The sequence below is a fragment of the Desmodus rotundus genome, chromosome 7 (assembly GCF_022682495.2).
Source record: "Desmodus rotundus isolate HL8 chromosome 7, HLdesRot8A.1, whole genome shotgun sequence".
Classification (NCBI taxonomy): domain Eukaryota; kingdom Metazoa; phylum Chordata; class Mammalia; order Chiroptera; family Phyllostomidae; genus Desmodus; species Desmodus rotundus.
In genome coordinates, this window is record NC_071393.1 from 126147229 (window position 1) to 126164435 (window position 17207).

General features: G+C 46.9%; 1 protein-coding gene across 3 annotated transcripts in view; it reads right to left on the reverse strand.

The window, feature by feature from the left end:
• The window catches only part of KCNK10 (potassium two pore domain channel subfamily K member 10), a 114413-nt gene that overhangs the window by 6309 nt on the left and 90897 nt on the right, over positions 1-17207 (reverse strand). For all 3 annotated transcript variants that reach the window (XM_053928701.2, XM_024568014.4, XM_024568015.4), the window contains exons 5-6: positions 5759-5945; positions 1674-1816 (exon numbers count right to left, since the gene is read on the reverse strand). In XM_053928701.2, coding sequence (XP_053784676.1) covers positions 1674-1816; positions 5759-5945 — 330 coding nt within the window. The remainder of the gene's footprint in view (positions 1-1673; positions 1817-5758; positions 5946-17207) is intronic.

The window sequence follows — 17207 nt, forward strand, 5'->3', positions numbered from 1 at the left end:
AAGCTTGGGTTTGGAGATGGGGACTGAAGGAGAAGTGCAGGGCATTCTGGGGGAGACAGCAGTGTTTTGAGTTGGACAGGCATGTAGAGTTCCAGTGATGTGCCCATTCCCTTTTTAACAGTATGGCCTCATTCCTCCAACATTACTGGGGTAATCATGCCTAGCTGATAGAGTTTTTAGTGTTATGTGAGATAAAGACATGCTCAGTCCCGGGCACAAAGCAGACATTCAGAGGCTCCTTTGCCCGTTCCCTATTCTTCCATTGCCTCTGTCTGGGTAGGGTGACCAACCTGTCCCAGTTAGCCTGGGGCTGTCCTGGCTTTAAAAGGGAACGTCCTATGTCCTAGGTACCCCCTCCATCCTAGGAAAACTGGGACTCCTGGTCTTCCTGTATCTGGGCCCTGCTATGATCTTGTGCTATCAGGCTTATTGTGGCTTAAGAAGACCCTCCAGAGCACCTAGTAACGAAACTTTCCTGGTCAGGATGCAGGGAGGAGGCACACTCAGAGCGAAGGGTATCAAATCTCTGGGCCCTTATTCAGTCAGGCAAATAGTACAAGTCCCATGCTTTCCTGTACACGTGAGGAACTCAGAATTTTGCATTAAGGAAAGTCAATATTTATGTTGTTACTTTCTTTGGTTATAGCTGATTTTCCACAGGCCAGTTAGCTACCCGGGGAGTCAGACTGGATGGAGACTGCATTGCCAGTGTTTTTGTATGCCAGGGAAACTGACATTGTGCCCAGCAATGAAATGGCAAATATCTCCACTCAGCAACTTTCTCCTGTCCATTCTATGGAGAATGACCATATTCTGGGATATGAACAGGCGCTCTTAAAGAGGCCCATTGAGGACTCTTTTGATTTCTTGGTGGGTTTTTTTAAATCCCCTTTCCTTTTTTTTTTTTTTTTTTAAATCTCTTCCCTTCTCCTTCCCTTGCCTCCTACTTTCTCCTTTTCCTCTCTTCCTAGAGGAACCACGTGGAGTTTATTTTTTAAAACTCACAAAGAATCTACCTTTCTTTCCTAGGTCTTCCTTTCTTTGCCTTTGAGTGGGATTTCACACATGTTTACATGGGGGAGTAAAGGCTGCGTGCTCCTGGGACATAATTATTTCTACAGATCAGACAACCGGGAGGGGATATAGGTGAAAGGGACCCCTTGAGTTCACGTCCCATGGCTGACCACTGCTCAGTGACTGCAGTCTCGTATGGAATCAAAAAAGATGCATGGCATTCATGTGCATTTCCATACAGACCTCGTGACCGGAAGGACAGGCGTGCTTTCTCAAGCATTTTATGAATTTTCTAAGCCTCCCCCACATATTTTCTGATAAGGGGCAATGACACACCTCCCTTAAACACAGTCTACCTCTGTTGACTATTTCTATATTTTTCTTTTCCTTTTCATTCCATTTTTAAAACTAAGTTGTTTACTAGTCTTTCCAGGATCCGTGGGCTGGTGAGTCACCATATTTTTCTCACCTGCCAAAAAGGACCCAAGAATGACTGCTCTTCCATTGCATTTGGCTTTTAGGTATTGATTCCAAACAAGAAAGCCTGTGAGCCCTCCACTTAGTAAGAAACACTCTAGCCCTCAGAATAGAAACAGCAAATCGTGGACACGAGTTCATCTGATCTCAGGAACATGTGTAGAATCTGGAAGACGTCCTACCTCTTCTTTTGTCTTTTTGGACAGAACCCGTAGCCAGTCTCCAATCATACTGAGGACAGCTGCAAAGTAGGCAAGGCCGACAAGGATCCAAAACCACACTAAGGGCTTATACCACTCCCGGTAATTGATGCCAGCATTTCCCCCTGAAAATAACCAAACGTTACTTTAAGCAGGATCTAGCATACGGTCTTTGCAGAGCAGACGTATTCTGGTCCACGGAGTGCAAACGTCACCCCATCAGCATCTCACACTCGCCCGTTAAGCCTGCTGTATACAAGATACGATGGGGGTTGGAAGTCAAGGAAGAGACATGTCCATCCCTAAAGGAGCCTGACTTGTGGCCAAAATTCTTTAGATTCTTAACCACGAACCACAGTACCCGTGACAAAAATATATCAGTGACCAAGCTGATCTACTTAGTCTCCACCTGAGGTTGGCAATGAATGGCTTGAGCTAGAGGACAGCAGATCAGGCCCAGCCATCAATTTTTCCTTAAACTTCTTTGAATTGAATAAAAATAAACACCATTAAGTCATCCCAAGTGGTTTGGAATTCATGGAACCGTTTCCTTCCTAAGCGCACATGCATTTACTAAGAGCTGAGTGTAAAATTAGACTTAATGGCTTTCCTGAGACTTTGATCCAAGTCACAGTGATTTAATGCTAACTGAGGATGGGTGTGTACATGATGCTAATCCAAAGGGTCAATTAGACTGAGTAATGAGAACCACCAGGCCCATGCTAGAATAAAAAGGGACCTTCAAGGCCCGCAAGTTCAATCCCTGTATTATAAATAGGGTTACAGGAAAAATCCATCAAACCAAATTGGCCCGTTGCCTGATTGCATTGACTGGCTGTTTCGTCGAAAGGACCAGTCATTTATTCCAAATAATTAGCCTATTTATTCCAGCGTTCCTACAGGCACTGCCAAAGGAAGCCATGCAAAATAGTATCCAAGCCCAGCCCCCCCTCCTAAAGAAGTGGGGATGTTCCATGAAGTAACTCTGAGACCTGCTGCCCAATGAACCAGGCAGGTGGCTGTTTCTAAGACAACCGACATTAGCAATGGGTCGGCCACCATGCCATTGCACGATGCCTGACGACTAGTCTTCCCCACTGGGCCCTGCTTGCAACCTCATCTAGCGCCACTGAATCCATCCTGAACCCTTATGGTATCAGTTATGTGTCTACTTCCCAAAGGCAGCAGGGCCGGCACTGTGTCCTGTATCTCTTCTCAATGCAACTGAATCCACTTTAAAGAAAAAAAAAATTCAATTACAGTTTACTTTCAGTATTATTTTGTGTTGGTTTCAGGTGTAAGGCTTAGGGGTTAGACCGTCCTAGACTGTACCGAGTGTTCCCCCGGATACCCAGTACCCATCTGGCAGCACACAGTGTTATTATTACGATATTATTGACTATGTTCCCTAGGCTGCACTTTACATCCCAGCGACTATCTTGTAAGCACCGATTTCTACTCCTTAATCCTGCCACCTCTGTCTCCCAGCCCCACACAACCCCCCTCCACTCTGGCAACTCACTTTTCAATGCAGCCCACGAGGTCTCAACGGCTGCCGCCATTTCTTAAAATTAGAATTCCAAACATGGCTAAAGAGCGCCACGGCAGGCCCCCTTGGTTTGGTTTAGCTGCCTTTGCTTTTTCCCTTTGGGTAACTCCCCTCCGCAGCTTTCTCTAGGGTGCTACTGCAGTTCCTGCAACACTGAGTGGTTTTGGAGGCTCATTTTGTTTCTGCGCTTGGCCAGAGAACTCTGCAGCTTTCTCCTTGGGGCTGACAGCAAATATTCACCTCGGCCAGTCACCAGCACCCAACAAAGATTGTCACTAGGGTGCGCTAGCGAACAACACATTAATCACCCCACCCCTGCCTATTCCTTCACTGGCTGCTAGCCCAGAATTCAACGCTTTCATGGGCTCCCAGCCAGAGCCGTGGAAGGCTATAACGCTGTCCACTGCCCTAAAGTGAGGCAGCCACCAAATAAACCAGCACTGAACCCGGTGTGCTCATTGGTGTGTTCCGGTTACATTTCTAGTAGAGTCACAGCCACCATCAACTCTTGTTAATATACCTTTTTAAACGATTGGGCACCCTTCCCTATCACCCTTAGGGTACTGCCAAAAAAGCTGTGATAAACTTTGGTCACTTAAGGCATGCATTCCTCAGACCAGTCTATGCAGGCCTGGAAGCTGGAGAAGGGCCTGGTCTAACTGCAGTCCGCACTGTGAATTATAAGAGATCCCTGGCTGAAGACCTCGGGACAAAGGAAATACGGCTCCATGATCAGTGGTAAACGCGGGAATTAAAGCAGTGCCGGGCCTGTGACTGTGGAGGTCACAGCCTCACTAGGGAAGTAAGGATAAGGCCCAGAGCTGGTACGCGCTAAGCGCTCACAGTCGGTGGTGGCTAGTACAAATAAATAGAAATCATAACAATTTCAAGAGTCCCGTTCCTGGGGCAGTGCTATGTGTGCCCTGGATTAACAGATTACCAGATTGAACTGAGGGATATTACAGGGCAGAGGTGGTCACCAGTGTCCTCTAACAGGCAGGCCCCCGCAGAGCCCGGGGTGGCACAGAGTGCTCTGAGGCCCCACCCAGCGCAAATTATGCTGGGGGCAGGCGGGGGGGGCTCCAAGATGTTTGTGAAAGGGTTCTAGGCCCCAGCTGCCCGTATAGCCTTCACTGGAACCTCCGCTGAGTTGCACCACAGACCAGCTCCAGACGATGCTAAGGGATTAGCTGGACAACCGTCCTGCTCACTTTTCTCAGTCTCTCTGTGCTTCTCTCCAGAGCTTCAGGCCCCTAATCAGGTGGCACCTGGTGACTTGCGCCCCAAGGTGAGTGGCTGCCCAGCGGTTGAGCGCTGTGCATAAAGGATGGCCAGTGGGTCCCAGGTTTTTTATAAACAGTGTGCCGTCACCTCAACTTTGCAATTCTTAGTATTTGGTCAATAAGAAGGAAGAAAAAATTAAAATTGCTCTTTCTACACAGCGGACAGCAATCTTCACCTGTCCAGTTGGAACAGCTGCAAAGCCACTGTGTTATCTGTACCACAGAATTAACAGGGGGACACTGGCACCTCATGACAAGCCTCTGTCACGCCCTCCAAAATCTCCTGTTCTCCAGATTCCCAGGGACCAGGTCCCTGTCCTCACGTGCAACGCACTCCCACGGAGAGGCCAAGGCACAGCCAAGATCGGGTGCCAAAGGAAGGACAGTTGGCCAGGGGAGTGCAGCCTGCAAACATTCAGCAAAGCACCAACTTCTTGGAGTAAAAAAGAATCCACAGACAGTGTCTGACTCCCTGGAACTCCTGCATTAGGAAGGAGAAGGGTGCCCTCCTCTTTCTGTTCCTGCCTTCCTCTCTTTCTCTGGGAACACGGCACATGCAAGCAGCCAGAAATCAGTTCATTTTCAGCTCCCCGTCCCTAGGTGAAAGGGTCGGTGGTTTTCTTTTGCTTCCATAAACCCAGCCCATTGGATTTCTTTTCAAAATGAAGGTTATTGCTTCCACATACATGCAGAATCCACTGTGCTATATTTCCTTAGGGGGCAGTTCTCTGCTCCCCATTGTCAAGTGAGTCCTAAGCCTTGCGAACATGCCCAGGACAACTTTTTCAGGGACAATGCCCTCGCCTCGATGGCAGCAGGAAGCTTATACTGCAGATCATTGAGGCTAAGCTCTGTGTTAATGTCTCCAGAGTTTCACATTTGCCACTTGCTAATACAGCCTTTATCAATTGATTCAAGGAGCCTTAATATAATTGAGAAGTCCAAAATGCAATGAGATATTCATTTCACTCATGCATAATTCATATGACGATAAGGACGATAAGCATCCTGGGGAGGGTGAGGCTGGCTTTCCTCTCACAGCAGAAGCCTGATGCTGTTTAGATCTCAGAGGACCGAGGGCTACAAATGAGCCCATGCACAGCGGTGGGGATGCTGAGCCTTTTCTATTTGCTTCCCCCACAACTCATTTTCTCATGGTTTGGAAAAGCACTACCAACAAAATATTTCCACCACCCGCGGGGACCCTGGCGACCGCAGGGACCCAGGGTGCTTACCTGCCACAAAATCACCAAAGCCCACTGTGGTGAGAGTGACCACCACAAAGTAAATGGACTCCAAGGCTGTCCACCCCTCGATGTATTTGAAAATGACGGCGGGGATTGTCACAAACACAATGCAGCCGGCCAAGATGAACAGGATGGTTGAGATAACCCGGATCTTGGTCTGACTCACTTGCTTTTTCTGGGAACAGCAGAGGAGAAAGACAAGTCAGCTTCATCACCCCAGATCCAGAAGGCAGAGATACAGAAGAAAATGGATTATGTTGGTGGCTTGCTTTATTGAATTTATTGGCTAATAAAATTGGACAGGATTCAGGTGTACAATTCTATAGTACATCATCTGTACATTATATTGTGTGTTCACCACCCCAAATGGTCTCCTTCTATCACCATTTTCCCTCCTTTACCCACTTCTACCTCTCCCCAAACCCTTATCCCTTTGGTAATCACTGCACTGTTGTCTGTGTCTATGAGTTTGTTGGTTTGTTTTTGCTTAATCCACCCTTTTTCACCCAGCCCCCCAACACTCCTCTGTGACAGATGTCAGTCTGTTCTCTGTATGAGTCTCCCCCTTTGAGACAGTACAGATGGACCTGGAGAGTATTACGCTCAGTGAAATAAGCCAGGCAGAGGACAAGTACCATGTGATGTCCCTCATATGTGGAATCTAATGAACAAAATTGTGACTGTTAACCTCTCTTTGGTCATGGGCAGGCAGCTGTGTGAGAATGTGATGGAAGCCACGGACTTGCCCCTAGGAAAATGCACATCCGGGTGTTTTCAGGTGTTCTAGGCGGCTCTCAGCCCCGTGCAGCCTGTTCGCAGGCTCCATGCAGCTCACATGCTGATTGTCCTCTGCGTGGCCCCACGACCGCAGCCCACGTGCTGGTCCCGCCTCCCTCACTGGTGCAAACGTGAATTCCCAAGAAGGGCCTGCGGCACCCGGCTGGGGAGCCCTTTGCCCAGGGCGGGAGGCGGGCTCTACCTCGTTTCCTTCGCGTCAAAGGGAATCTGCTGGGGGAGAAAAACGGCTGACCTGAAGCAGGCCAGAGTGTGTGTCTGACAGGAGAAACACAGCCACCCCACCGACATGTGTGACAGACTCGAGGCAAGCATCTGTGTGCCTCCTCACCCCGCTCCCCGCCGCTGAGACTGCGCATTTGCCGCACACTTTTAAGCACGCGGGTCCGGGCTGGTGCCGCGTCATCGTGCGTGTGGGCTGCGGTGCCCACAGGGGCCAGGGCAGGAGGCGCAGTCAGAATGACAGGGTCACTGTCTACCATGGGTAGCAGGCATGTCGGCTCACACCAGCTTCCGAAGGAGTCGACAGTGAGGAGGTAAGAATGCCCGTGGGGTGGGACTTACACTGACGCTGGGGTAGAGAAATCACACCCCTGGAGGCGAGAGGTGGACAGGAAGCACCACTGGTGATCCCTTGGATGCACCCCCAACAACCTCGGTGTTCCCGCCAAACTGAACGATCTTTAGGGGCTCAAAGCCCCCAGGATCGGCGCTGGAGATTGTCTTCAGGAGACCCCAGTTCTGTAACCTCGACAAAGCGATGTGCTCTCATAAGTGCATCCTTAACACCAGAGTGCGTGGGCCGTTCCACGCTGCCTGGATGGATTTTCTGCAAAAGTGCACCACATTTGGGGCGGTTGATATAGGAAATCCTTACCGTGTGATCTGTTTTCTAGTCATGGCCGTCTGGTGAATTAGAAAGCAGACGACCTCAGAGTGCAGAGAGACCTTTGCGTTCATAAACCTCATTTGTGGACGCAAAAACAGAAGCCAAAAGGGGTTCAGGGACTTGCGTAAAATGATGCTGCTAATTAAGGGCAGAGCCAAGAATAGAATTCTGATGTGGTTAAGTCTCAGCCCAGGGAGTAATGAAAGAAGCCCAGAAACAGCTTTTCAAGTAATTCAACAATTCACCGGCTCAAACACCGTTGCCAGCATCCTCCCCTAACCAAAGAAACCAGACTAACCTCCATGAAGAAGAGGCCACGCTGTCTCCCTTCTGCGGAGGAAGACTGAGAATAAAAAACTGTCACTGGACGATCTGTTCCAAAGCTTCAGTCATGGCAGACACCTGGGCCAGGTCGCCCCGGACAGGCACTACTAAGGTCGGCCGAGTGGCTCAACCATGGAAATGACTGGATCTCAGAGGACGGAAGCGTGACTACAATCCTGTTTCCCTTCCTCCCATCCCCCTCTCCCTCCCTGATTTTTTGGGAGAAACATCGATGCTGCCTCTTCACTGGAAAGCTCCAAGGGACAAGGGCGGAAAGGGGACAAAGCTGCTCTCCTGGTGATCAAGCCTCAAAACCAGTCAGTCCCACCTGACGGGGGTCCTGAGTCCCAGGTAAAGTCAATACGGCAAAATGGAGGGGGCAACAAAATGAGTAAAAACGGTGTGAATAGAGAATATTATTTGCACACAGCTAAATCAGCACTATTCACGCCCCAGTTCCCAGATCAATATATTCCCTCAACATGCATAGAAAAAGCTAGAAACCTGCCGCAATCCTTCTTTATGAAAAGAAGTCATGTACTCCCACTCCCAAGAGGACACTCGGTATATAAAGTGAAAACGGAAAAATAGTTTGATTCGTGAGCTTATATGGTCCCTGCCCATCTCTTCAGAAAAGCCATCTGAAAAAAAAAGATATTTTATTGATATTTTTGAAACTGCATGTGAAATACCATTTTTCCCACAACTAAAAGTATCAGGGTAGGATAGATTACCTGAAAACCACAGGGAATGGTTTACACGTTCCACGAATTTCCACATTGGATATTACAGGAGGACTTTGGGGGGCAGTTGAGCCCCTGTCAGAACCCAGGACCTTAGTTACTATTAGCCTAGATTTGTATGCAGACGTGTGCAAAAATCCAAAGCCGGAAAGCAGCTCTTCCCAGACCATTCAGTTAATCTAATTACTGGCCGCGGGAACACAACTCCCCACCCCATCTGTCAATCGTCCTCCTCAAACACATGATGAAATTAAAGTGAATTAAATGTCTGTGAGACACTTGTCAAGTCATAAGGCAGGAGGTGAAGGCAACTATACACAGGATGAGGTTGAGGTTGCCGAAGGAGGGTGGCAAGTCCGGGGGAGACCGGAGACACTCTCCCGGGGGTGGGCAGAGGGAAGGTGGCCCAGGACAGGAGTTGTCTGGTGGCCGAGAGGGAGGTGTGTGGCAAAGCCCAGATCCTGGGGTCTTCATGGCATCATCTGTAGGAGAGTTTCTCGGCAAGGTAAACAGCACTGCCAGCTGCTCACGCCAAGCGGTGTGTCCCCAGGCTGCTTCCTCCAGACATCTTGGGGTGAGGGCTTGGGGAATTCAATCCCCAGGGTACTTGGAGTACTTGAGAAATCAAGTGTCATGTGTGTGTGTGTGTGTGTGAAATGTGAATACCCATACTTCACTATGAAAGGAAGAGGTGTAAGGGTTTATCAGTGTCTGTTATTCTGATACTCATGTTTTTTGCTGCCATTTTTTTTAAATGTTGCCTTAATTGAACTGTAACTTTCAAAACATAATCACAAACTATCTTATACGTTATCTGGTGATCTTTGGGCTTCTCAGCCTCCTTAGCCACGCAACTAGTCAGCCCTACTCTAGAATGGTGTTTAAGAGCCTGGGGTTTAGGGGCAGACTGGCTGCCTGAGGCACATTCCACCCCCTCTGAGAGATAGCTGAGTGACCACGAGCAAGTATCTCAACTTCTCTGTGCAGCTGTCTCCTCCTCCATACAGTGGAGAGAAAAGAATCCACCTCCCAGGACCCTTTGGAAGATTACATGGGTGTGTCAGAGCTTAGGACCTGCTGAGTGCTCAGCGATTGCTCACGACCGCTTTTGACGTAACAGCCCGAATATTTCCTTAGTGCAGACAGTCCCAGACTAAAGCTACCCTCGGCTGCAGAGGAATGTTCCCTCACGGCTGACTTGTGATAATCTTTGTTTGGCTTCAGGAGGTCACTGTTGTTGTCCCTTCCTGGATTCATTATCTCATATAATTACCTCATTTCCAATAAAAGAAAAGTCTGCATTGGTTCTTCTAGGCTGACTCCAGATTGAGTTATCAGACGGTCTGAGGTCACAATCCTGAAAGCTTTTTTTTATTTGTCTTTCCATTAATTCCCGCCCCCCCCCCGTCCCCCCCCCCCCCCCCCAGCTCTTGATCATCCCTCTGAAACTGCCAATAATCGCAGATAATGTGTGCGATGTCGGGAACCAGCTGCAGAGGGACCCTGAGAGCCACTGCTTGGCTTTCCTCACTGACCCCGCCGCCCCCCCATCCCCGTCCCCGCCCTCCGCCCCCGACCGCCCCAACCACCACCACCGCTTACAGAGTCAAGCTCTGTTTCCACGGTGGGGTTGCTAGGCGAAATCTCATTGCTTATTTACCAGTAAGCAGAGCAGCTAGCAGAAAGCTTTCGGAAAGCCCAGATCTGACTGAGCTAATGTGTCCTTGGACTGGCAAAACTGTGATCCCAGAAAAGGTGGTTTGATACAGTATTTGGGCAGAAGTGATAGGAGCATTGTGCATATCTGTCCAAATCTGCCCACTTGGTCGATTGTAATAGATAATGTTTTCTCTCCTTCTCCTTGTGCAAATAGTATTATGCAAAACTATTTCCCGTGTCTGATGGACACTAACTGTAGGAATTTTTGAAGAACTCAAAACCTACCTCCTGTAGAGTTCATTTAATTGTCAAAATTATATGTGTGATTGTTTCAAAGAGTGAAATAAGCTTCATAAGCAGGAGCAGGCGGGGCAGCTCTGGGAGCTCTCCTCCGAGAAAGGGATGTATGCGCCCACAATTCTGGAATGTGGACATGTCTCAGACCTCAGGGGGCCAAGCCACATGCCCAGTTCTCATTAAGCACAATGCCCTGCCTGTGTTTGTGGACTTCCACAATCTCATTTTAGAGAGCAAGTATATTCTGTTCATCTGCGTGCTATTTCATTACTTGATTTTTACCCCCTCTCCAATGGTCTTTTTTTTTTTTCACTTTTATATGCTTTCTTAACATTCTGAGAATAGCAACCCAAATTGTTGTGTCTGGCCGAGAAATTGTGTACTTGTTGTGATTTTCAGCCAAGACATTGGAGACTTTTTATAATAATAAAGACACTGCGATAAAGATCCCAGGACAAGAGGTAGACGGGAGGGGCTTCCCAGTATGTTCCAGTTTTGTTTCGTTGAAATGCAGATGTATCACCATGGTAATACAGCTGAACTGAGAATAATTTCTCATAGTGGAAAGACAGGAGGAACTGCCTCACAAAAGAATTGGCTTTATTTTCTCATGTTATGATGTTTTCTACAAAGATTTTTAACAATATTTTCAACATCACAACAAATATTCGTGCAGTACCATATCAACTATGAGAAGACTTTTTAAATACCATTAGCCTATAATCACCATGGCAGAGATACTGTAAACACACATTAGTGAGAATCGTGCAGTAAAATCTCCATGGAGACAATGGAAAATGTCCTTCTCAAAAGCTGAATACACAAATGGATTATAACTATACAAAAAATAATAAAGTTATAGCTAGCCTCTGACTCTGAACCCTGCTGGGGCATCTAACGGATTATTGGCCAACTCAGTATTTTGTTGGTATCAACATGCAAAGTTTTTCATATATAAAATAAAATTGTTTTTATCATGGAAATGCCAAGGTAGGTGCATCTGGGGTGGAAAAAAATTAAGTCCGCAAACAATAAAAATTCTTAGCTCTTCCGCTCCAGGAACCCCTCAGTTAAAATCTTTGAAAATTTTCTGTTCAAAAAGTCAGTGACTCTTAACATTTGAAAATAATACTCTATTGAAACACAAGAATTTGCATTCAAAACTCAATCAATCAATTCAGCACATAATTATTAAGAACCTTTTATATGTCAGGGCTGTTCTAATGGCAAGGTACATATACCCGTTCAAAGATTTTATTTATTGATTTTAGAGAGAAGGGAAGGGAGGGAGAAAGAGAAGGTGAGAACCTTCAATGTAAGAGTGAAACATCAATGGGTTGCCTCTCGCAGGTGCCCAGACCAGGGACTGAACCCACAACTGAGGGATGGGCCCTGACTGGGAATGGAACCAGCAACCTTTCACTTTGCAGGATGATGCCAAACCAGCTGAGCCACGCTGGTCAGGGCAAGGTACACACCATTTTTTTTTAACAAAAAAAGAAAAGTTCCATTGTCATGCACACAAAGCCCGGTGGCAGGGGCAGGGCAAAAACGTCTGAGTGCTGTTGGGCTGAAACCCGGTGTGTGGCGCTCTCCACGGCACCCTGCCCTGGTCCAGGAACTGAAGGCAAGGTGAGCGCCCCATGACATAGCCCTGATTGAAAACATCACCTGGGAGAGAAGGAAGGGACATTCTTGCAGCTCTGGTATGTGGAATACACACGCGTGTCAAGGGACGAGCCTTGGAGCTTTGGCAGCTGAGCATTCAGAAACTGTATCACACAAGCAACCATCTGAACCCCCTTCTTTGCTTTGATGAAAGACAGAGACCTCCTCTCAGTACAGAAGCTGAAGGGTGCCCACTACTCACGTTCTCAGCCTCCCCACTGCAGGGACACACACATGCCACCCAGGCTCCACAATCAGCTAAAACCGTAATCAGATTTGCTTTAACTGCTTTAACGTCTCTGATATTTCTAAAGCTTTGGGGAGGGAAAGTCTTATCAAAAACTGACAGCTTGCTTTGGCTGTGATGTGAAAGGGGCTGGACCCATTGGTGGGATGGGCATGGCAGGGAGAGCAGTGCCAGCCTCCCGCCCTAGGGCCAGCAGGGCAGCAGCGAACGCCAACTGAGGCAGAGGGCTCCGGCACCTGCAGAAGGGGATCGGCGGCACTGCCCAGAGAAGCTAGCTGGTGGCTAGAGTGGAGGTTGGCAATCCAGTGGAGGTGGCAGGGAACACAGGCTGTGGCCAGGACAGACCTGGGTGACACCCCTCCAAATACTAGAGGACAGGGGACCTTGGACAGGAGAGCTAGAGAAGGGCCTGCTGCAGGGTCAGGGCAGCAGCAGGGATGTGGGCTAAAAATAGATGCAAAGAGAAAAGATTTAAAGGTACGATTATTAACATGTTAGTGGTGGATCTCTTTGGAGGATGGACTTTCATGAGATTTTATTTGTTTCATTGTACTCTCCTGTGTTTCCTGGAATCTCTGCAATGACCGTGTATTCTCTTTATAATCTTTGTGAAAAAAGAAAAGGAAAAGGAGGAGGGGTGGGAGAGAATGCAAGGAAGAGGAATAAAGAGGAAAAAGGGGAAGGAGAAAAACTATGAACACGCTCACAACCCCACCTGGTTCCCTCATGAAATAGCACAGCACCCTTGAAAATCATCCAATTTGCCTTCCTTTCTTTGGGAAAGGGATGACGACCATGCTCTTGAGGGAAAACTAAGAGGAGAATAGATATTCCCCACAGTAAAGTAAGAGAGATGGGCCTGTCTGGGCCTTCCGAATCCCAGGGACATCTGCCAAAGGCGGTGGTGGGAGCCGGGAGGAAGCCTTGCTCCAATTCAGTCATTGCACCCCGCTCATTGCCCAGTCCACCTCCTCTGCCTACAGAACTCTGCAACCTCCTCCCCGAGCAAAAGCGCCGGGGGCCCTGCTGTTGGCAAACACTTGCCTTCCCTCTCCATCTGTGGATAATACCAGTTATTTCTGCACCTCACTCTCTAAAGGGACTGGATTGCTTATTGATGCCCCAATACAGCACCATTCCACGCTTCTGTGCCTTTCTAAAGGCTATCCCATCTGCTTGTCAAACTCCTGTTTGTTCCTCGAAACACAAAACACAACATTGCCTCCTGCAGGAAGCCCTCCAGCCTTCTGGTTAGTGTTACGGTGTCCTCCACCCTGCTGTCTTTATGCCTTGCATATTCTCCTCTCAACGGACCCACTCATCCTGAATTGCTGTCTACCTGTGAGTGTGTCTCCCTATCTTTGTATCCTGAGTACCCTGCAGGTACATTTTTCTACACCTGCTCCCTCTTTTTTCACACCTCGAGCCAATGTGAAAGTAATTGGTTAAGGTAAACTACTTGATGAAGGAAATAAAACTACTCATCCAACAAGAGTCAGCTGTCAGGATTTTATAACGTGGAAAGCTAGTAAGAGCGCGCAAGCCGGAGAGGCACAGGGACCGGCATGCGCACACGTGCGCACATCCTGTATTTGTTCAATTGAATGTCAACGCCACAGGAGCCGAGGCAAGGGGAGAACATTGACTATTTGAACAGTCATTGACACAGGAATAGAAATTACACATGTGTGTTTCTGAAAGTTACACTGGAGCTCCTGAAAGTTGTCTTTGTTTTATTTTTTACTTTTTATTTTGGAACTGCATTTAGATTATAAACCCCTGGGAAGTAACTCGAAAATCTGTGAGGATGTTTGTGGTTGTCACACAACTGAAGGGACACTCTTGGCAAGTAGTGGGCAGGGGCATTTCCTGTAAGGCAAGAATTAGTGTCACAAATCAGTAAATTATCCCAAATTTAGCATGAGTTTTAATGTCCCAACAAAAACAATTTATGTTTATAATTACCCAAGCTGAGACCTCCCTTTTACATATAAACACACACACACACACACTACTTTTTGCACTCTTTCAATATAGACTGACTTTTACAAGGATATGACTCCAATGTAAATTGCAAGGCGACTGAATTTTGATTAGTTGGAACCTTGCCAAAAATGGCTCTGCATTTTCATAAACCATCTCACTGACAGGAAAGTCCCTGGTGACATCTCACTCACTGATATGACACACTTGAACCAGCGTGCGTTGGGAACTACAACATTCCACGTATAGATGCAAAAGTCCCACTGCTTCGGTAGGTCCCCTGTAGTTTCATGACCAAGCACCTATTACTGAAACATGTATTATTTATTCTAAATGACCTTCCTTTTATTTCTCCTTCATATTGCAGCTAGAACGTAGTGTTGAATTTTTCAGTTAGATGTGTAGGTATGTTGCACTATCTAATATAAAATTCATTTCAAGGTGGTAAAAGAGCATTAATAAGTATTTGCCCTAAAAGGGGTGTTGGTATGACAGGGCTGAGAACAAGTAGATAAAATTAAACTGGGCATTGCATTTATGGAGTTTCTGGAAGGTTGGTTGTTTTTTCTTTTCATAACCCTGTGCAGAAGTCTATAGAATTACACCTGTGAGGTGACGGCCCTAGTGCGGAGAAAGACCACACGCAATAATCATCCTCAGGGGACAGGACCCCTACTAAAAAGCCCTTTCATCCAAATAATTGCAATTCAGAGGTTAAGACTATTTTGCTTCCCATTGACATTTACTTGCATTCAATACTATTTTTGGTTTCAAGGTTGTTTTCTACATCAACATATACAAGGTCATATCCAGCAATATTCAATCATTCATTCATTCACCAGGTCTTGGCTCCAGGCCCTATCCTGGAGAAGGTGCTGGCCGGGCAGGCAGGGCCCATCCCCACAGAGCTTTCAGGCTGATGGGCACAGCAGGCGTCTGAAACGTAACTCCAACCAGAGATGTGAGTGGTATTCTGGGGGTGAACAGGGTGCTGACCTCAGTGAGGAGTCAGAAAACCTCCCTGAAGGGCTGACATTCACCCCGAGAGCAGGAGGATGGGGACTGTCAGAAGCCCCGTGAATATCACGTGCAGAAGTCTGGAAGTGCAAGGGCATGGCACGCTCAGTGCGAACACACAGGCCCTTCGAATTTCCCCCTCGGAAACAGATTCCTCCCCGATTACGACCCTCCAGCATCTTACTCCAAGAAAGAACGCTAACTGCAAAAAACGTAAATTTTTAGCCAATATGAACTTTCCACAAACTCTGGTTAGTGGGTTCATTTTTTGTTGTTTCCCTGATCCTAAAAGAGAATTGAATTCAACACACTTTTAGAAATACTATTACAACTCAATGCATGTGATAATTTTTTTTTAAATAAGAAAGATGAAAAGCAACATGCCCATTTTCTAGGCAGGGAGCAATCTCTCCAAACCGTCAAGCTCCCCAGGAGAGCTCCCCAGAAGCAGGTGTCACATGTTTATATGACCATCTGGACGGTGCTCTTCCTTCTCTCCTGTGAAGGGAAGGCTCACAAGCCCCCACAGCATAGGTAGCAGAGAGATACACTAACAGAAATATAGGGTCAGAGGGCTAAGGATGACGGAGACTTTCTTAAAGAGGAGCAGAGCAAGAAGCAAAGAGCAAGGGGGAAAAAAGCCAAAGAGAAAGTGGTAATAACACTGCAAGAACACCATATGGCATCTATATGTCATGCATTTCATTATAAATGTTGATATTTGCTTCTTTGTGAGCTTTGCTGCCAACGCCGTTACAGTAACTCAGTAAAACTCATTTTTTAAAAGATCTCAAAGCAGCTTTTGGTATAAACCCCTGGGAAGTAACTCGTAAATCTGTGAGGATGTTTGTGGTTGTCACACAATTGAAGGGACACTCTTGGCAAGTATTTTTCTAACCTTAAAATCATGCATAGATTCCTTTCCTTTTTTAAACTGCATGATATATATATATACATATGTATGTATGTGTATACACACACACACACACACATATCTGTTTCTAACTCTTCAAACTAAACTGCAAAGCAGTGTTAAATTAGAAGGAAAAGTCCTGATAACTGATAGGACATGCCTGACACATTGGTTTGTGCCAACCCAGCAGTTAAAGGGGACCTGGGAGGGGGTGTAGACAGGTAGACAAATATTAATAATAATAATAATTTAACACAAGTCCTTTCAACCATTCCCCAAGCTCATGTAGAACATTTTTTAAAATTATTTTATTGTTGTTCAATAACAGTTGTCTGCATTTACCCCCCCACCACTCCCCTCCCCACCCCAGCCATCCCTACCTCCCTCCCTTGCTTCCACCCCGCTTTGGTTTTGTCCATGTGTCCTTTATAGTTGTTCCTGAAAACCCTTCCCCCCATTATCCCCTCCCACCTCCCCTCTGGTTACTGTCAGATTGTTCTTAATTTCAGTGTCTCTGGTTATATTTTGCTTGCTTGTTTGTTTTGTTGATTAGGTTCCAGTTAAAGGTGAGATCATATGGTATTTGTCCCTCACTGCATGGCTTATTTCCCTTAGCATAATGCTGATTATTGATGTTTACAGTGAAATCCATTTCTGCCAAGGAATGGAAGAAACTAACCCAGGGGACATTGCTCCATCTAACCGGCACCACCGTGGCAAGAATGCAGAATCTAAACACAAGCGCAGCAAAAGTCTCTTTTGAGGGTCCCTTCTGATAGTGGAGGACCAGTTATCTTTTGGGAAGAAAGTCTAGGAGCACTTTGATGCTTTGTAAAAGTATGAACGGGCCCACGTGTTCAAGATCTAGTAAGAGCACCCACAGGCATGTAGCTAAAATAAAT